Source organism: Lithobates pipiens, unplaced genomic scaffold, assembly GCF_037356315.1.
Source record: "Lithobates pipiens isolate NorthernLeopardFrog02 unplaced genomic scaffold, aLitPip1_a1.2 Scaffold_27, whole genome shotgun sequence".
NCBI classification, from domain to species: Eukaryota; Metazoa; Chordata; class Amphibia; order Anura; family Ranidae; genus Lithobates; species Lithobates pipiens.
In genome coordinates, this window is record NW_027507788.1 from 218,114,983 (window position 1) to 218,136,735 (window position 21,753).

At 49.5% G+C, this 21,753-nt stretch overlaps 1 protein-coding gene across 1 annotated transcript in view; it reads left to right on the forward strand.

Annotated features, from left to right (window-relative positions):
- Window positions 1-21,753, forward strand: part of KLHL21 (kelch like family member 21) — an 89,231-nt gene that overhangs the window by 62,087 nt on the left and 5,391 nt on the right. Inside the window, exon 3 of the mRNA XM_077458261.1 lies at window positions 1,274-1,679. Within this exon, the coding sequence (XP_077314387.1) occupies window positions 1,274-1,679 (406 nt within the window). The remainder of the gene's footprint in view (window positions 1-1,273; window positions 1,680-21,753) is intronic.

The window sequence follows — 21,753 nt, forward strand, 5'->3', positions numbered from 1 at the left end:
TGGGAGGTGGGTAGAGGATGGAACCAAGGGACGGTGCTGGGGGGTGGGTAGAGGGTGGAACAAAGGGACGGTACTGGGTGGGAGGTGGGTAGGGGATGGAAACAAGGGACGGTGCTGGGGGGTGGGTAGGGGATGGAACCAAGGGACGGTGCTGGGAGGTGGGTAGTGGATGGAACCAAGGGACGGTGCTGGGAGGTGGGTAGGGGATGGAACCAAGGGACGGTGCTGGGAGGTGGGTAGGGGATGGAACCAAGGCACGGTGCTGGGAGCTGCTTAATGGGATGGAACCAAGGTACGGTGCTGAGGGGTGGGTAGGGGATGGAACCAAGGGACGGTGCTCGGGGGTGGGTAATGGGATGGAACCAAGGGACGGTGCTGGGAGGTGGGTAGGGGCTGGAACCAAGGGACGGTGCTGGGAGGTGGGTAGGGAATGGAACCAAGGGATGGTGCTGGGAAGTGGGTAGGGGATGGAACCAAGGCACAGTGCTGGGGGGTGGGTAGGGGCTGGAACCAAGGGACGGTGCTGGGGGGTAGGTAGGGGATGGAACCAAGGGACGGTGCTGGGGGGTAGGTAGGGGATGGAACCAAGGGACGGTGCTGGGGGGTAGGTAGGGGATGGAACCAAGGGACAGTGCTGGGGGGTAGGTAGGGGATGGAACCAAGGGACGGTGCTGGGGGGTGGGTAGGGGATGGAACCAAGGGACGGTGCTGGGGGGTAGGTAGGGGATGGAACCAAGGGACGGTGCTGGGGGGTGGGTAGGGGATGGAACCAAGGGACGGTGCTGGGGGGTAGGTAGGGGATGGAACCAAGGGACGGTGCTGGGGGGTGGGTAGGGGCTGGAACCAAGGGACGGTGCTGGGGGGTGGGTAGGGGATGGAACCAAGGGACGGTGCTGGGGGGTAGGTAGGGGATGGAACCAAGGGACGGTGCTGGGGGGTAGGTAGGGGATGGAACCAAGGGACGGTGCTGGGGGGTAGGTAGGGGATGGAACCAAGGGACGGTGCTGGGGGGTGGGTAGGGGATGGAACCAAGGGACGGTGCTGGGGGGTAGGTAGGGGATGGAACCAAGGGACGGTGCTGGGAGGTGGGTAGGGGGTGGAAACAAAAACTGAATCAGATGTGTGGGTGAGTTCCTGCACCTATTTTCTGAGAAAAAAGCCCTGGCGAGGGCCTGCCTGGTTGAGTGTTCAATTTTTAGGATGGCTTGACAGGTTTGCATGTGTATTTTGCCCAGACATGCATGTTAATACCTGTTTATATTGTGTGTTTCAGGAGGGTCTGATGGCTCCCGGCTGTACGACTGCGTTTGGCGGTATAACTCCAGCGTGAATGAATGGACAGAGGTCTCTCCCATGCTGAAGGCCCGGGAATATCACAGCTCCACCGTGCTTAAAGGCCTGCTTTACGTCATCGGGTCAGACAGCACGGAGCGCTACGACCACAGCATGGACTCTTGGGAATCGCTCCGGCCCATGATGTACCCCATGGACAACTGCTCCATCACCTCCTGCCGGGGCAAGCTTTACGCCATCGGGTCGCTGGAAGGCAAAGAGACGATGGTCATGCAGTGCTATGACCCTGACACGGACCTGTGGTCGTTGGTGAACTGTGGCCAGCTGCCCCCTTGGTCATTTGCACCAAAAACTGTGACACTGAATGGATTCATTTATTTTGTCAGGTGAGTCTTTGGAATATTGGAATATAACCCGTCTGTGGAAGGGGGGCGGGCACCTCTCGATTGTAGGGTGTAAGGAAACCCCTATTCCAGTTATGTTAGAAGTTCCTCGTTAATTGATAGAAACCAGAGATGATTGGGCTGTGGGACAAAACTCCAAATGGGGTTGATTTGTGGTCTCTGAAGTGGGGCCTTCAATCTACTGGGAACACCATAACTTTATGGAAAGCAAATTGACAGATAAGTCCAAGATGATGCGACTTCAAAGAGGAACTTCTAGTGTTTTTAAAAGCTAAGTCATCAGCTACAAATCCTATAGTAGTATTCGGGGTACCTAGTAGCCCATGGATCTCCGCACCATCTTCCAGCAGCTGTTTCTTCTCTTTGCTGTTGGACCCCTGGTGCCACCATTTTGAATTTGGGAGTTGGCTGTGAATGAATGTAACTTCTGTGGGTTGCATCCTCATTGGGCACCCAAGACCATGTTTTTCGAAAAGGACATGCATGCAAACAAACTAGAAGAGTGCGCACTAATCAAATGCAAATTGGCCACTCGCAAAATGAAAGTAGAAAAGGCATGTGCTCAGCACTCCCAGCAAGGACACCTCTCTGTGTTAACACTTGTACTCCTGGATAGTAGTGCTGCCAGATGGAGTGCAGACCAGAGCGCTGTACCCAGGCACAGGGTGTTGCTGGGGATCTCCTGGAGGATGTCCCATGTGGGTGGAGCAGTGGGCATCATGGGTGTCCGCAGGTAGGGGCGGGGGGGGGGGCAAGTGCCCCCCCGGAATCAGGGATCGGAGCAGGAGTGATGACTCCTCTCACCCCTCTGTCTTTTTCACCCCCCCTCTCTGTCACCCCCCCCTCTGTCTCTCTCTGTCACTCCCACCTTTTGGTCACCCCCCCCCGTCTCTCTCTGTCACCCCCCACATGTATGCAGTTTCTGAAAGTCTCTTGGGCTATGTATGCAGTCTCTGGTCACCTCTTGTGCCATGTCTGCAGTCTCTTACAGTCTCTTGGGCCATGTATGCCATCTCTGACAGTCTCTTGGGCCATGTCCGCAGTCTCTGAAAGTCTCTTGGGCCATGAATGCCATCTCTGACAGTCTCTTGGGCCATGTCCGCAGCCACTGACAGTCTCTTGGGCCATGTCCGCAGCCACTGACAGTCTCTTGGGCCATGTCCGCAGCCTCTGACAGTCTCTTGGGCCATGTCAACAGTCTCTGACAGTGTCTCGTGTCACGTCCACAGTCTCTGACCATCACCTGTACTATGTCTGCAGTCTATGACAGTGATAATGTGATAATGACATTGTCGAAAAGGGTCAGAGCATGGGTGACCTTAAAATGATGCCCCTTCTTGAAAAAAGTTCTGCGGATGCCCATAGTGGGCATTGCTATGCATTTAGAAGAACCTCTTTCTTTGTCAAGTTCTCACCCTGCACACAAGGGTATGTGATTACTTATGACCAGGACCAGGTAGGGCAGCAGTCATGTGGATTCAACATTTAAGGCAGAACCCCAGCTTTAGAAGTGAGCCATACACCATGCGCAGCTGTGTAACAACATGCAACTTCCTCCTGTGAAAGCACTCCATCCCATGTCACTGCACACCTTTTCTTCCATAATATAGTATTTAGAGGGGGGGGGGGACACCACTGATCTTGTGTCCCACTCCACCAGTCCATCATTTTTTCTGCCACCTCACTCCCAGTGACAGCATGGGGTGCCACGGTGCACTAAGCGCAGACCTCATGGGTGCACTTAATTAACCCGCATACACTCCTGTACCTGTGACTAGGTCCAGATTTCTTTTGGGGTACCACTCGCTAGGGAGGTAATCAGAGCACCGACCCCCCTCACTACTGGAGGACTTGTCACCCATGTCTGGCACCACTCCCTGCTGTCTGGCTGCTATTACATTCCATTACAACTTTGCACTTTCTGCCAACTCATTTGCTAAATTAACCCTTCATGATGGCCTTCCATTTCCTTATGTGCTTCTTCTAGATATGCCATGTACCACCATGCCCCCTTTTACAGTAACTTCAGACCAGGGTTTAACAAAACTTTACTGAGCACACTCTTGCCAATACAGTTCCGTAGCGCATCACAAGTCTCTTCTTGGCTAACTAGACACAGGCAGCCCATTCCCTACCTTCCCCAGGTATTAGTGCACAATGTGGAAGATTCCTGGTCCAATAGAGCAGGGGTCTTCAAACTATGGCCCTCCAGTTGTTCAGGTAAAACAATTCCCATCATACCTAGTCATGAATGTCAGAGTCTTAAAGTGGAGGGCCACCCTGAACAAAAAAAAATACATTAAAAATTAGAAAAAAATCTTTAAAAAAAATGAAAAAAAAATGTTTTTTTTTTTACTTACCAGAAATGCCTGTTGCTAGGCACATCATCCTAATCTGCCTCTTCCTCCTCCGCGGTGATCTTCTTTCTTCTCTCCTCCGTGTGGCGTCTTCTGGGTAATGGGTCGCTCTGTGTTCTGGGAACTGTGTGTCCCAGAACACAGCGCGTCCCATTCACAAAGCGCTGCGCGACTCGCGCATGCGCAGTAGGAAACGGGCAGTGAAGCCGCAAGGCTCCACTGCCTGTTTCCCTTAGAATGGCGGCGCCGGGACCCCGAGAGCCGAGGGACGGGTCGGCCTCGGGCGGCCGACATCGCGGGCGCCCTGGACAGGTAAGTCAGCTTATTAAGTCAGCAGCTACAGTGTTTGCAGCTGCTGACTTTTAATTTTTTTTTTTTTTTTTTTAACCGGCCCTCCTCTTTAAGCCTCGTACACACGCTTAGATTTTCTTACATCCTTTTTTTTTTTTTTTTTTTGTGGCATGCTAGTCTCATGCCGAAAGTGAAGAGGTTACTCACAATACGAAAAATTTTCGTACAATCAGAAGTGACGTCGTGTGTTGAATAGTTTTGTATGTATTCTTTTTTTTTTCTGAGCATGCGTAGTCTTGCTGTTACGTTTTTTTCCGTACGAAAACCGTACCAATGAAGCGAAAATCGGACGTTGTGGTCACATCCGACAAAAATGTTAGTCTGCACATCCAGCTTTTGTCTGACGAAAAAGCAAAATCGGCTGTCCAAAGCACCGTACTAACGATCCAAAAATCGGTAGACAGCTCTTCGTACAATTTTTTTTTTCCATCTGATTTTCAAATCATGTGTATGGGCCTTTACAATGCCTCATGGGATGTGTAGTTCAGCAACAGCCGTAGGGCTGTAGTTTGAGGATCCCTGCCCAAGAGGGTGCTTGGCATATAGCTAATGGTTACATACTTCCAGGGCCGTCATTTATATTGATTGGACCCTGGGCAAATATTTTCTTGGCCCCCCCCCCCATGCAATTTTACTCTCCACCTGCTCTGAGACATAAAATAAAACTTAAAATCAGTTTACTATATCAGATCAGGCAGCAATTGCGATTGGTTATCAGCGGTTACAGCATATCATTACTGCTTACTGACTGGTTGCTAAAGGTTACAGCACACATTAAGGCTCACTGATTAGTTGCTAGAGGTTACAGCAAATGTTTTCTGCTTGTTAATTGGTTGCTAGAGATTCCTGTACAGTAATATTGCTCACTTTAGGGGGGCATGATCTACATATGAATGTTGCCTTTATTTACATATCATTACCATCGGTCGCAGCTCTTTACTTACTAATGCCGCCACTATTAACATATGAATGCCGTTATTTGCATGTAAACACAGGGTGTGCAGGTGAGTCATCTGTACACAACAATAGGGCAGAGCTGGGCAGCATTATTACCAGCGCTTCACACTGAGATATCGGGACACCGCACCGGACTAAAACTTCAAAGAACAAGGGAATTTTTATACCTGGATAGTTGGCAAGTATGAGGCAGCTGCTTTGGGACCCACAACAATGGCAGGGCCCAGGGCAGCTGCCCCTTTTGCCCTGCCTTAAAGATGGCCCTGCATACTTCAAGGTGAGCCTTTTGATCTTCTTCTCATGTGGCCACCACGAAAAAATCCCCAGAGCAGAGCCTTCCTCCTTTTTATAAGCAGCACAGGGTGGAGGGCTGAGCCCAGAGAAGACTGGGAAACAGCAAAACACAGCTTAAGCCCCTTCCCACCTGGGCAGCCTGGAATATCTGTCTAACACAGCAACGGCAGCTGTAAGCACCCGCTTACAGCAGTGATCATGGGGAGCGAGCAAAGCAAGAGCCAAGTTTGCCATAATGTTCAGGAATGCACGACTCAGTTCAGCTTTAAGTAAGGAGAAACATGGTGGCTACAGGTTATTGGACATCATTGCACGGGGTAGAGAGAAGCTGGAGGATTTCTGTATTTGAGGAGTAGACAAACTGATGCAGACTTTACAGTCTGTCTAGTCAAATATAGGGGTCATTATGCAACTTAAAGTGAACCCGTTGCAGCAAAACATGTCCAACTAACAACAGACTCTGAGTAGCGTTTCCACTTAGGTAAATCTTTTTCAGTAGGACCTGAAAATTCTCAGCAGGCGATCCTCAACTTTATCTCTAACTTGGGTGTTCTAGCAACCCACGATGCTTTGCTGTCACTTCTCTGTTGACCACCATTGCCTTGTAGGTGTATTGTGGAATTGCATGGTAAAGCAAAGAGGTCCCTTAACGGGCAAAAGTCTAAGCAGGTATCAAGTTGGAGCAGTGTTAGCCCCTGTACACACGGTCGGACATTCTGCCAACCAAATTTTCTCCGTCGGATCTTGTCCGAAACTGTTGCATACACACGGTCGGACTAATGCCGCGTACACACGAGCGGATTGTATGGCGTACTTAGTCCGTCATACAATCCGACGGACAGTCCGTCGTACTTTCCACTGAACGGACTTGACCACACACGGATACACAAACAGTCCGTCGAAAGCTTGCGCGATGACGTGTACAGCACGTACGACGGGACTAGAAATAGGAAGTCCAAGACACAGCAAAGCAACCTTCCGCCGTGTAAATCCTTTCTGGGCATGCGCCATTCTTAGTCCGTCGAACTAGCATACTGACGACCGTATTGTCCGCTGAAACCAAAGTACGACGGACAGAATTTCGAAAAAACCAAAATACTTAGTACTCCGGACTGCACGCTGAAAAAGTCCGCTTAAGCCCACACACGAGCGGACTGTCCGCTGAAATGTGTTTCGACGGACTAAGTACGCCATACAATCCGCCCGTATGTACGCGGCATAAGTTGTCGAAAAATCCGATCTTTCAGAACGTGATGACGTAATTTCGTTACGATGGGACTACATTCAGGCTGGTAGCCAATAGCTTTGATGTAGGAATTTGATCTGAGCATGCGTGGCACTTGGTCCGATCAAAATTCTCTACACATGATCGGAGTATGTCCGATCGGCCCAGTTGGTCGGGAAATATTTCCAACAAGTTGGAAATTTGGGTCCGACGGAGATTCCGACGGAATCAGTCCGATGCATACCACACACAGTCGGATTATCCAACAACACGGTCCGATAGGACACATTCCGACGGATTCTCCGATCGTGTGTACAAGGGCTTAGGGTTGTGTTTTTTTTTTTATGATCGGTTCCTTTTAGGAAGTCTAAGAACATATTCCTGGCCATTGCCCAGCTTTGGCTGTGGGTTTTCGGCACTTAGCACGTTCATTCAGTGAAGGCTTTAATGTTCTAATTAATAGTAGGCCCCATATTTCACTTCTTGACTTCAGTCTGGCTCCTGACACATAGGTCTGCTTCCTATCATCTATAAACACAAGGCGAGTCTGCCTCTGTCCTCCCTGGTTACTTCCATTCCTTTGTTTTGTGTACAAGTCACGCTGTTACCAAGTAGCTACAAAATTGACTCAATGAAAGTCCAACTCCAGGCAGAAAACATTTACCCCTGCATTGCCCCTCAATGCTGCAAGCGGTAAATGCTTGTTATGTCTCTAGGGGGTAGAAAGATATAGTGTAATCCTTCGCTTATTCCTTGCGTTGGCAGGCTTGCTCCAACTGGCTGTGCTCTCAAAGCTAACCATACACTTGTAGAATTTTGTTATCATTTTTTTATGAACATTTGTTCAATTTAAGGGCAGTGCCTTCTTTTTTCGCACCAAAGGTACCACCAAGGTACCACCAGGGTACCACCAGTGTATCCCCGTCCAAAGCACAGGGCTCACTCACCGGCCATAAGTAACAACCAGAGCCCTTGCAGGTCCCATAGAAGGTCAATGATGGAAGTCACATGTTCCACCAAACTAGGAGGACCAGGTATTTTGTAATTAGTATTATTATTATTATACAGGATTTATATAGTGCCAACAGTTTACGCAGCTCTTTACAACTTGTAATATTGTCTACAAAGTAAGGAGCATCAGGGGAGCACTTATTAGAGTATAAAATGGTTGGGGTGGTGTTTACCCAGACACTCACTTTGCCATGAATGGGCAAGGTCACAAGGTCTTCTAAAGGTGTCCAAAGACCTTTTTCTTTGTCGTAGGGCAGTGCTTGGGCCTAGCGACTGGCCATTAGCCCTGAGCACTCAACCATGGGAGGGAGTCACTAGTGATGGCCGAACGGTTCGCCCGGCGGTCGTTTCGCGGCGAATTTCCGACATTCGCGGTCCGCACGTTCGAACGCCTTTTTCCGTCGTTCGCCGCGGCGGACTTACGTGTTTAATGTATACAAGAACTTTAACCTTTGGTGACACGTTTATCATGTGATACAGGACAGCCAATTGAGACATGACAGCACATGGACACTTGTACATTCCCCCTAACCTATAAATACACCCGATCCGGTGGCCATTTTACATTCTTTCTTCTGTTACGATAGGGACAGGTTCCTGTGTGGAGTAGGGAGAGATAAACCACTAGCTATTTGGTACACAAAAGTTCTTTTCAGGACTGGTATAGGTGTTAGGTGTTGATAGGTTTGCTGTGCTGCTGATTCTTGCAGCAGCCTGAGTGTCTTTTGTTAGTTTAGAGAAAGGGAAAGGACGGTGTATGCTACAGGGACAGCCAGATTAGTCTTTCATCATCATCATCATCATCATCATCATTAGCTGTTACTATCAAGGTCCACAAAAGAGCTGTTCCAGTAACCACTAATCGTTCTCTTTTTTTGCCAATTTGTATAGGGACAGGAAGGAAGCAGTGTTGTCAGGCAGTGAGGGTAATTTTAAAGACTTGCTGTTATTATTAGTTCCACAAAGGTTCTTTTCAGGACTGGTATCAGTGGTACAGTAATAGGCTTGTACATGTATAATATTCTTTCTTCCAAATATAGAAAGGATATTATACTTGACTGCTGCCCTTCTGCTGCAGTCTGCTAAACATTCACAACTCACTTGTTCCACAAAAGTTCTTATAAGGACTGGTAACTTGGTATAGGGTGCTACGGTACATAGGCTTGAGTGCGGTACAGTCTGCTGTTCTGTAAGGACCGCTATCGGTCCACAATAGATAGGGTTGACGTGCACCACTGCTGACCGCTGCCCTATACTGCAGCAGTCCTTCAGCGGTATAGGGACTGACGTACAGTCTGCTAATCACTAACACACAACCTGCTTGTTCCACAAAAGTTCTTATAAGGACTGGTAACTTGGTATAGGGTGCTACGGTACATAGGCTTGAGTGCGGTACAGTCTGCTGTTCTGTAAGGACCGCTATCGGTCCACAATAGATAGGGTTGACGTGCACCACTGCTGACCGCTGCCCTATACTGCAGCAGTCCTTCAGCGGTATAGGGACTGACGTACAGTCTGCTAAACACTAATACACAACCTGCTTGGTCCACAAAAGTTCTTATAAGGACTGGTAACTTGGTATAGGGTGCTACGGTACATAGGCTTGAGTGCGGTACAGTCTGCTGTTCTGTAAGGACCGCTATCGGTCCACAATAGATAGGGTTGACGTGCACCACTGCTGACCGCTCACCTATACTGCAGCAGTCCTTCAGCGGTATAGGGACTGACGTACAGTCTGCTAATCACTAACACACAACCTGCTTGTTCCACAAAAGTTCTTATAAGGACTGGTAACTTGGTATAGGGTGCTACGGTACATAGGCTTGAGTGCGGTACAGTCTGCTGTTCTGTAAGGACCGCTATCGGTCCACAATAGATAGGGTTGACGTGCACCACTGCTGACCGCTGCCCTATACTGCAGCAGTCCTTCAGCGGTATAGGGACTGACGTACAGTCTGCTAATCACTAACACACAACCTGCTTGTTCCACAAAAGTTCTTATAAGGACTGGTAACTTGGTATAGGGTGCTACGGTACATAGGCTTGAGTGCGGTACAGTCTGCTGTTCTGTAAGGACCGCTATCGGTCCACAATAGATAGGGTTGACGTGCACCACTGCTGACCGCTGCCCTATACTGCAGCAGTCCTTCAGCGGTATAGGGACTGACGTACAGTCTGCTAAACACTAATACACAACCTGCTTGGTCCACAAAAGTTCTTATAAGGACTGGTAACTTGGTATAGGGTGCTACGGTACATAGGCTTGAGTGCGGTACAGTCTGCTGTTCTGTAAGGACCGCTATAGGTCCACAATAGATAGGGTTGACGTGCACCACTGCTGACCGCTCACCTATACTGCAGCAGTCCTTCAGCGGTATAGGGACTGACGTACAGTCTGCTAATCACTAACACACAACCTGCTTGTTCCACAAAAGTTCTTATAAGGACTGGTAACTTGGTATAGGGTGCTACGGTACATAGGCTTGAGTGCGGTACAGTCTGCTGTTCTGTAAGGACCGCTATAGGTCCACAATAGATAGGGTTGACGTGCACCACTGCTGACCGCTCACCTATACTGCAGCAGTCCTTCAGCGGTATAGGGACTGACGTACAGTCTGCTAATCACTAACACACAACCTGCTTGTTCCACAAAAGTTCTTATAAGGACTGGTAACTTGGTATAGGGTGCTACGGTACATAGGCTTGAGTGCGGTACAGTCTGCTGTTCTGTAAGGACCGCTATCGGTCCACAATAGATAGGGTTGACGTGCACCACTGCTGACCGCTGCCCTATACTGCAGCAGTCCTTCAGCGGTATAGGGACTGACGTACAGTCTGCTAAACACTAATACACAACCTGCTTGGTCCACAAAAGTTCTTATAAGGACTGGTAACTTGGTATAGGGTGCTACGGTACATAGGCTTGAGTGCGGTACAGTCTGCTGTTCTGTAAGGACCGCTATCGGTCCACAATAGATAGGGTTGACGTGCACCACTGCTGACCGCTCACCTATACTGCAGCAGTCCTTCATCGGTATAGGGACTAAGAGTTTTGTCACAGGGTCATTTAAAAAATGACAGGCAGAGGAAGAGGCAGGCCCTTCCGCAGGGGTGGTAGGGGTAGGGCAGGAGCAACAGGCTTGAGCCAAAGTGGGAAGTTGCAGAAGGTGCGTTCAATTACTTTAAAGGATGCACCAGACTTGGTTGAGTGGCTCGCTCAGCCTTACTCTTCTGCACCCTCCTCATCCTCTCGATCTGCACCCTCTTCTTCACTCTCTGCTATGTGCACCCCCAAAGACACTACCACCAACAACACGACCACCACCACCACCACCACATACCTTCCGCTTGAGTCACTGGAATTATTTTCCGATCCATATCAAGAGGACATTTCTGATGCGCAGCCACTCTTGGTATTGGATCAGGAAGAGGAGGTAGCAACAAGCGCTACTCAGCAGTCTGACGCCAGTACCCAGATCAGCCCAAGGAGGAGGTTGGTCCCCGGTGTTGCTGCCTACTCCGAGATCTCTACTTATAGCGGTGGGGAAGGTGACGTTGATGATGACGTGTCTAGTGATGTCACGTGGGTGCCCACAAGAGAGGAAGAGGAGGGGAGTTCAGAGGGAGATATGGACCAGCAGATAGGGAGGAGAAGCAGCAATGACTTACATTGCACAGCAGGGACAAAGCAGACTGCAAATGTATCAGGAGCGAGTCATCGACCATGTACGGTCACATCTGGCGCTCCCAGGACACCGGCACATGGCTCCGCAGTGTGGGCTTTTTTTAACGTGTCCGCTGCTGACAATAGCGTTGCCATCTGCAATCTTTGCAGTCAACGCGTTAGTCGCGGTAAGCCCAATACTCACCTAGGGACGACCGCCTTAAGAAGGCACATGAGCAGCCATCACCGAGCCCAGTGGGAGCAACGGAACACACAAAGCCACACTGCAGGCTCTCACCGTCCAGCCTCGTCTTCTACTTCTCCTTCTCCTCTCTCCTCACAATTGTCCTCCACTCCACCTTCCATCACGCCAAGCTCACATTTTTCTGCAAAAAGGCAGGCTTCCGTGGGCCTAATGTTTGAGCGTAAAAAAATGATGATGCCGGATAACCCTCTTGCCCAACGGTTGGCGGCTGGCTTGTCAGAACTCATAGCCCGCCAACTACTGCCATATAAACTGGTGGACTCGGAGGCCTTTCGCAAATTTGTGGCCATTGGAACACCACAATGGAAGGTCCCAGGAAGGAAGTATTTCTCAGAGAAGGGCATCCCAGAGCTATATGGCCATGTTCAGCGGCAAGTGAATGTATCTCTGGCACACAGTGTCGGTGCCAAGATACATCTGACCACAGACACGTGGTCTAGCAAACACGGGCAGGGAAGGTATATCAGTTTTACTGCCCACTGGGTGAACCTTCTGACGGCCGTCAAGCATGTAACCCGTGGCACCCGTGTAGATTTGGTTTTACCGCCACGGATTGCATGCAGGCCTGACTCTTCTTCTCCTCCTCCTACTCCATCCTCCTCCCTCTCCTCCTCAGCTGCCTCCTCCTTTTCCGCTGCTAGCGTCTCTTCCACTGCACCGCCCAAGCTCCCCAGAACCTATTCCACATGCCAGGTGAGACGTTGCCATGCCGTGCTGCGTCTGTTGTGCCTGGAAGCAAAGAGCCACACTGGCCCGGCACTCCTTTCAGCTTTGCGTTCACAGGCAGATGAGTGGCTAACACCGCTCAATTTGACAGTTGGTAAAGTGGTGTGTGACAACGGTGCCAATCTGCTTAGCGCATTGAAACAGGGCAAAATCACGCACGTGCCGTGCATGGCACACGTCTTAAACTTGGTCGTGCAGCGATTCCTTGTCAAATACCCTGGGGTCCAGGACATCTTGCGGCAGGCAAGGAAAATCTCGGCCCATTTCAGAAGATCTTACACGGCCATGGCTCGCCTTGCTGACATTCAGCGGCGACACCATCTGCCGGTCAGACGTCTTATTTGCGATTGCCCGACGCGATGGAACTCAACCTTCTATATGCTTGATAGGCTGCTCCAGCAGAAACGTGCAGTTAACGTCTACCTGTATGAACTCTGCGAAAGAAACGGTTCTGGGGAGCTGGGTTTTTTTTCACCGCGCCAGTGGCTGCTCATGCGCGACACATGCAGACTTCTGCGGCCATTTGAGGAGATCACCAAACTGGTCAGTCGCAGCCATGGCGCCATCAGTGACATGGTACCTTATGCCTTCTTTCTGGAGCGTGCATTGCGTCGTGTCATTGATCAGGCTGTGGAGGAGCAGGAGCGGGAAGATGAGGAAGTCGCAATGCTGGATGAATTCCCAGGGGGGGCTACTCTATCTGAGACAAGTCAACAACAGGAGTCTGATGAGGAGTCAGAGGAGGATGGTGCCGGGGCGGATGAGCAGGAGCAAGAAGAGCATGCTTTAAACCTTTCTGGGATCCCTGTTGTGCGAGGATGGGGAGAGGAGAATGAAGAGGACGACATTATCCTGGATGATGAGCAGGAGCCAGGCCACCACACCGCTTCCACTTTAGTGCAAATGGGGGCCTTCATGCTCCAGTGTTTTAATAGGGACCCCCGTATAAAAAGCATGAGGGTCAAGGACCAGTACTGGGTGGCAACGTACTTAGACCCCCGGTACAAACACAAAATGGCGGAAATGTTACCGCCGTCGCAGAGGGCTGTCAGAATGCAGCACTTCCAGGCCTTGCTTCGAGAAATGCTGCATTCTGCTTTTGCGTGCGCTGGCAGAGGAGCAATTCCCACTCCCAGAGAAGGATTTGCGGGTACCAATCCAACAGCGCCTGCAAGAAGAGGCCGGTTTGAAGATGTGTTGGTGACTTCGGATATGAGGTCATTCTTTCAGCCGACCCATCGACAGGTGTCATCCGGATCCAGCATCAGGGAACGCCTAGACCGTCAGGTGTCCGACTACATTGGGTTAACGGCCGATGTGGACGCTCTGAGGAGTGATGAACCCCTAGACTACTGGGTGGGCAGGCTTGACCTCTGGCCAGAGCTTGCCCAATTTGCAATCGAACTGTTGGCTTGCCCCTCATCCAGTGTCCTGTCCGAAAGGACGTTCAGCGCAGCAGGGGGGATTGTGACCGATAAGCGTACTCGCCTAGCTCACCACAGTGTTAACTACCTCACATTTCTAAAAATGAATGAGGCATGGATCTCGGAGGAATTCAACACATGTGACCAGTAGACCATGTATATGTCTATAAACTATTTTTTTAATCAAGCACACAGACCTTCTTAATTCATTTGGCTCACTTCCTTGACCCAAAAAAGCACACCGTACTATATGCCCCTACCCTCCTCTTTGAAGAGGTTGAGCGGTGTCATATTTCTACTGGGGCTGCTTATGATATCCCTGTGCTGTGCTGACTTCCTCCTGGGGGTTCTTATTATGAAGGGATCACACTATCCCTGTGCTGTGCTGACTTCCTCCTGGGGGTTCTTATTATGAGGGGATCACACCATCCCTGTGCTGTGCTGACTTCCTCCTGGGGCTGCTTACGGTGCTGCTGTCAGTGCTGTATGTCACGGTGCTGCTGTCAGCGCTGTATGTCACGGTGCTGCTGTCAGCGCTGTATGTCACGGTGCTGCTGTCAGCGCTGTATGTCACGGTGCTGCTGTCAGCGCTGTATGTCACGGTGCTGCTGTCAGCGCTGTATGTCACGGTGCTGCTGTCAGCGCTGTATGTCACGGTGCTGCTGTCAGCGCTGTATGTCACGGTGCTGCTGTCAGCGCTGTATGTCACGGTGCTGCTGTCAGCGCTGTATGTCACGGTGCTGCTGTCAGCGCTGTATGTCACGGTGCTGCTGTCAGCGCTCTGTATTACGGTGCTGCTGTCAGATGCCTCTATCACGGTGCATGTGTCATTCCGGTATGTCACGCTGCTGGTGATCATCTCCTGCACCCTCTTCTTTGCCTACCCTGGTCCCTGACCTTCCCTCTCCTCCATTGCCTTCATTAGCTCCATAGTCCTGAATTGTTAGAACAATTTCCCAAATAAAATAAAAATGCTTGTAGTTATCGATCCCAAATTCACCTCATACATGTATTATGTCATTGTCCAGATGGTGGGACTACGTTTTACCCCCTAATAATTACCACGTGGCCGCAAATTCGACATGAAGGTTTGCAAAGTTCGCCTCCCATTGAAGTCAATGGGGCCCGCGGCGAACGTTCGGTTTCGCGAACGTTTGGGTCCGTTCGCATTTCGCGTTCGCGAAACGTCCCGTCGGAAGTTCGTCCATCACTAGGAGTCACATTAGGGTTACCACCTTTTCTTCAAGCCAAACCCGAACATTTTACCAGCCTGGGACACCTTTGGGTAGTCATGTGGTAAGCATAGCATGCTAGAGTGTTTGTGGCTTAATTGCTATTGCTGACATCAGCCTGCCCCCCCACCCACCCAGTGATGCCAAACCTGCCCCCATATAGATACCACAGTGCCCGGATGGCAACAGATTTGTGTGTGACTATCTTGGTTACTTGGGGAGTCACAGCCCAGTCTGAATAGTGTGTCCGGGTTTCAGCCTGCCTGAAACCCGAACACAAGGTTAAAAAACCCGAACTGTCCGGGTGAATCCCGAACAGGTGGCAACCCTAAGTCACATGCTGAACCAAACTTGGAGGACCAGGCATTTTTTAATACTGTCTACAAAGGAAGGAGTTTCAGGGAAGCACTTGTTGGGTGTTGTCCTATAGACATCAGGCTATCACCCAATCTACGGAGGAAGGGCCAGAATGGGAAACTGTCATCTAAAGGTCTTTGGAACTTTTAAGAGACCATGTGACCTTACCCAATTATGGCATAAATGGTCACGGTGAGCCAGATACTGTCACTTTGCCATAAAAATGGTTAAGGTCACAAGGTCTGTTAAAGGTGCCCAAAGACCCTTTTTTTTTCTTTGTCATAGGGCAGTGCTTGGGCCCAGCAACTGGCCATTAGCCCAGAGAACTTAATCATGGTAGGAAGTCACATTCTCCACCAAACCAGGAGGACCAGGTGTTTTGCAGTGTTAACTACAAAGGAAGGCATTTCATGGGAGCACTTGTTGGGTGTTGTCCCATAGACATCAGATTATCGCCCAATCTACTGAGGAAAGGCCAGTTTGGGAAACTGTCATCAAAACTACCTTTGCCATGAATGGGTAAGGTCACAAGGTCTCTTAAAAGTGTCAAAAGACCTTTTTAGATGAGTTTTCCCTAACTCTTCTATTGCACAAGGGGCCTTTTACTCTTTCACTCTTCTTCCCCGGACTCTCTGGTGTACACACTCACATGAACCCAGACGGGGCTGCGTTCATGTGACCTCAACGTTATGGCAGCACTCCGACCTATAAACGAGCCATACACCCTGGAGTCTCTGTATCATAACCTGAAGCTGTCATACGGGTAGCCTGCTGCTCCCACGATACTTACACCTTCTCAGGATGTGACATTTTGAAGGAAGTACCACAGAGCAGTGTCCCGCTCCACCAGTCCAGCTTCACTCTGCCACCTATCTCCCAGTGACAGAATGGTTTCCTGCCAGGCACCAGCACAGATGCCATGCGCTCCCTAAATTAACTCCTTTTTTTTTTCTCTTACATACCATGTGGCTAGTTCCCTGGGGTCTCCACAATGTGGGTCCAGTCCTGTATGCTGGGGCACTGACTACTTCATTCACTATGCATGAGACCTGTCACCCCTGCCAGTACTGCTCTCTTGGTGTCTGGCTGTCATATCATCCTTCTCTTGTACTTTTTACCCCTAGCAACTGCATGCACTTCACCCTGCGTGTGTTCATTACAGGCCCTGTTCTTCCATACGTCATTACCACCATGGATCCCTTTAAGTAACTTCAGACCAGGCATGACAATGTTTCAAAAGCTTTACTGGAAACTCTCGGCATAACAGTTCCAAAACAAAATGCACAGTCTTTTCCTTAAACGAATCCCTAACTCAGGCTTGAGGCTGCCCCAGCATACCTGCTCAGGCATTAGTCCATACCCAGCAGAGTCCACAGTGGCAGATGGTGCTCTTCGGGTAAGACTGCAGGTCTCGGCAATCCTCCTATATGTGCAAATTTCTTATGCCGCGTACACACGCTCGAATTGTCTGGCGTACTTAGTCCGATGAAACCCATTTCACCGGACAATCCGATCGTGTGTGTGTTTCAGCTGACTTTTCCAGCGTGAAGTCCGGCGGACTAAGAAAGTATTTTTGCACTCCAATCTTCAGGTCGGACTTGGGTTTCAGCGGACAATACGTTCGTGAGTATGCTAGTCCGGCGGACTAAGAATGACGCATGCTCAGAAGCAAGTACGAAAAAGGAAGCTATTGGCTATTGAACTTCCTTTTTCTAGTCCCGTCGTACGTGCTGTACGTCATTGCGCTAGCAAACGCCGGACTTTCTGTGTGTCCGTGTGTGGCCAAGTCCGTTCGGTAGAAAGTCCGCCGGACTATCCGCCGGATTGTATGTCGGACTAAGTACGCCGGACAATTCAATCGTGTGTACCCGGCATTAGAGGCAGGCAAGGCTCACTCTGGTAGCTGCAGCAGTGCTGTGATGTGGCCGGAGATTACAAGCTGTCTTGACTGTCTGGGCAGAGCCCTCCCCCCTTTTATTATCAAGACAGGTTGAGAGTCAGAGCTCAGCAAAAAAGTGCGGGCAATAGGTTAACCGACTGGGACGACCAGCATTTCAACCTGCCTCCAACCTAACCAGAAAGTCCTTGTGGAACGTTCTCTAATGTCTATGGCCAGCTTGGTGTTTAGAAGCAGCTTTAGGCTGCGGAGTCTATGTTGGTTGACTGTATCCTTGGCAGGAACCGCAGTTTTTCTATTTTGGAAGACGGAGCTGTTGGCTAAAGTTACACTTCAAGGAAGAAAAGCCATTCCAGCGCCACATTCTTTTTCTGTTACACTTCTAACAGGCTCCGCTTTTTTTTCACCTTCGACCAAAAGTCCTCCTTACTGTTTTCAGTGCTATAAATATCGAAAGCTGCAGGAAGCTAAACAACCTCGTCTTGGCAGCTCCGTCTACCCGACCAAGAACAGCGCGTTCCCTCATACACCCAGAACATAAACACGCATGGAGGCCGCGCTCCGCATACGGCCCACAAGGCATTCGCGTCTTGCTGGGACAAATCCCACGTGTCGTCTCCTCGGGGAGGTTGGAGTAAATGTCATTGTGTGATGGTCACCCTGCCTGGCTATTCTTAAGACGACAGCTGAAGAGCCCCTCTGCCAGCTACAGCAAATCCCCCTCACCCGCTCCTGCCACTCACACTTCTAGAATAAAACCCGATCCCAGGTTCCTTGGATGCTTCAAACACAGAGGAAATACATATATAGCAGTGGTTTTATTTTATCATAGGAGCTGTGCATTTGTCCATCCATTGCTGAGATTTACACATCTCTGCCGCACAGCCAGGTGGTTGACAACATTTACAGTTAAAGTGATACTAAACAATATCTCCAAAAATAATCCCTACATATACACTACTTACTGGCCCTTCAATCTGTTTTTTGTTAAATTGCTTCTTACAGTGGGACCAAGGCAGGACAACTATGTTCCTACATATAGTGCGATCAAGGCAGGGTGGCTACATTCCTACATACAGTGGGACCAAGGCAGGGTGGCTATGTTCCTACATGCAATGGGACCAAAGCAGTGTGGCTATGTACAATGGGACCAAGGCAGGGTGGCTATGTTCCTACATGCAATGGGACCAAAGCAGTGTGGCTATGTACAATGGGACCAAAGCAGGGTGGCTATGTTCCTACATGCAATGGGACCAAAGCAGTGTGGCTATGTACAATGGGACCAAGGCAGGGTGGCTATGTTCCTACATGCAATGGGACCAAAGCAGTGTGGCTATGTACAATGGGACCAAGGCAGGGTGGCTATGTTCCTACATACAGTGGGACCAAGGCATGGTGGCTACGTACCTATGTACAATGGGACCAAAGCAGGGTGACTATGGTCCTACATACAGTGGGGCCAAGGCAGGATGGCTTCATGTCTACATACAGAGGGACCATAATCCTACATACAGCGGGATCATGGAAAGGTGGCTACGTTCCTACATACAGTGGAACCAAGACAGGGTGGCTACGTTCCATAGTTATATAGTTAGGTTGAATAAAGACACCAGTCCATCCAATTCAACCTGAACATACAATTGTCCTTATCCCTGTACATTGTACACTCACATCAGTCCCTACCCTCAAGGAGCCAACAATCCAAGGCCCCCCTTCATATACTAGGGTCAATTTTGGACTCCAACATGTCTTTGGAGTGTGGGAGGAAACCGGAGTACCCGGAGGAAACCCACGCAGGCACAGGGAGAACATGCAAACTCCAGGCAGGTAGTGCCGTGGTTGGGATTTGAACCAGCGACCCTTTTTTTTTTTTTACTGCTAGGTGAGAGTGCTACCCACTACACCACTGTGCCGCCACATACAGTAGGACCAAGACAGGGTGACTACATTCCTAAATACAGTGGGACCAAGGCATGGTGGCTATGTTCCTACATACAACGGGACCGATTCAGTGTGGCTATGTTCTACATACGGTGCGACCAAGGCAGTGTGGCTTCATTCCTACATACAGCTGGACCAGGGCAGGGTGGCTTCATGTCTACATACAGAGGGACCAGGGCAGGGTGGCTTCATGTCTACATACAGAGGGACCAGGGCAGGGTGGCTTCATGTCTACATACAGAGGGACCAGGGCAGGGTGGCTTCATGTCTACATACAGAGGGACCAGGGCAGGGTGGCTACGTTCCTAGATACAGAGGGACCATGGAGAATGACCTTAGCGACTCTCTAACAGAAAGTCAGGTCACAGCAGCAAAAAAATAAAATTGGAGGAGGCTGACAACAATAGAAGGAACTTTTTTGAGTTAAGAATACATACTAGAATTACATTTTTAAAATCAGAAATGACTCGCACTTTAAGGACTATAGCAGTGTCCTCTCTCCACCCCTAACCTGTTGACTGGACACTGAAAGAGCAGCAGACTGATTAGGTCATCCCTATGCTCACTTCTATTACCCACACGTTTCTTCTCAACACCAATGCATGTAGCTTGTTTGATGGACTCCCAGTCCTCCTCCTTCCTTTCCTGGGCTGCTTTACAGGGGATTGCCAGAAGCTAGTGTAAGGGTGTATTCAGGTGCTTAAACTAGTTGCAATTAGAAAAATACATTTAATGATTATTAATGGAAACAAAGCTGCGTTTTGTATGTGTCGTTTCTATCTGCCTAGAGTTCAGCTTTCAAGGTTCAGGCATATGCAATGCATCCTTGTGCCATCAAGGGTTCCTCCAGAGGTTGATGGAGATTCCATGGGGGGAAATGAACAATTGCTGTCTCTTGGTAACCACCGGCACGGTATAGTTGTCTGTAAAAAGGCTTTCTTACCATCCGTGTAAGGGGGGGGGGGGGCTCCTTTTACAACTGATCACCAATGTATGAAGGGACTTTTCCACCGACCTGCAATGTATGGAGGCTCTTTTCCACTGATGCCCAATAAATAGAGGCACTTTTTCATTGACCCCCAATGTATGGAGGCACTTTTGCACTGATCTTCAATGTATGGAGGAGTATCTGGAGGCACTTTTCCACTGAACACCAATGTATGGAAGAATATATGGAGGCACTTTTCCACTGAACACCAATGTATGAAGGGACTTTTCCACCGACCTGCAATGTATGGAGGCTCTTTTGCACTGATCTCCAATGTGTGGAAGAATATATGGAGGCATTTTTCCACTGAACACCAATGTATGGAGGCATTTTTCCAATGACCTCCATGTATGAAGGCACTTTTCCACTGAACACCAATGTATGGAAGAATATATGGAGGCCCTTTTCCCACTTCACACCAATGTATGGAGGAATGCATGAAGACACTTTTACACTGCCCCCCCCCCCCCCAATAATTGGAGGCACTTTTCCAATGACCTCCAATGTATGGAGGCACTTTTCCACTGATGCCCAATAATTGGAGGCCCTTTTCCACTGCCTCCCAATAAATAGAGGCACTTTTCCATTGACCCATCAATGTATGGAGGCAATGTTCCATTAACCCCCCCCATTTTTCTACTAAAGGACACCATTTAGGCACTACAACTTTCACTGTCTGTGTTTTTTCTATTTTTGGATATTTTTTATTTTATTTCATGATTGTTGATGAATTTAATCTTAAACTAGTCATACACCTTTTTAGATGAAGGTATCTTCCCCGACTGCTATTGTATTCAGCAGCCAGCTGCACCCGTGACTGCTGATTACCCGAACAGGGACTGTATCTGATTAGATGGTGTTGCTGATGAGCTGACAATTTTCCACCTGACTCCTTTGACAAGCTGGGTAATGCCAATAGGGCTAACCCAACAGCTCAAGTGTCGACCGTGTATAGCCAGCTTTATAGTGCAGGGCGATATTTAAAGCGGACCTCCACCCGGAAACTAAACTTGCCTTGTTTATCTTCCTCTCCCCCAGGTTGCTTAATGATGGATTATTTTTTTCCAGGGGAATGTGTCCTTCTGCTTCCTTCTCTGCCTGGGAGAGGATGACATCTCCTCAGCTCGTCCCCATGACCACCCCACCCTACATTTTACCCCCTCCTGGGATAACATCATGCATCCCATGAGGCTACAGGAATAATTTCATGGCAGTCAGTGATCTTGTACATTAGTAGGGGGCGGCTGTTAGTCATCAGGAGGTCACAACTGGCTCCCGACACTCAGATGGCCACCAAGTATGGAGGCACTTTTCCATTAACCCCCCAATGTATGGAGGCACTTTCCTATTAACCCCCAATGTATGGA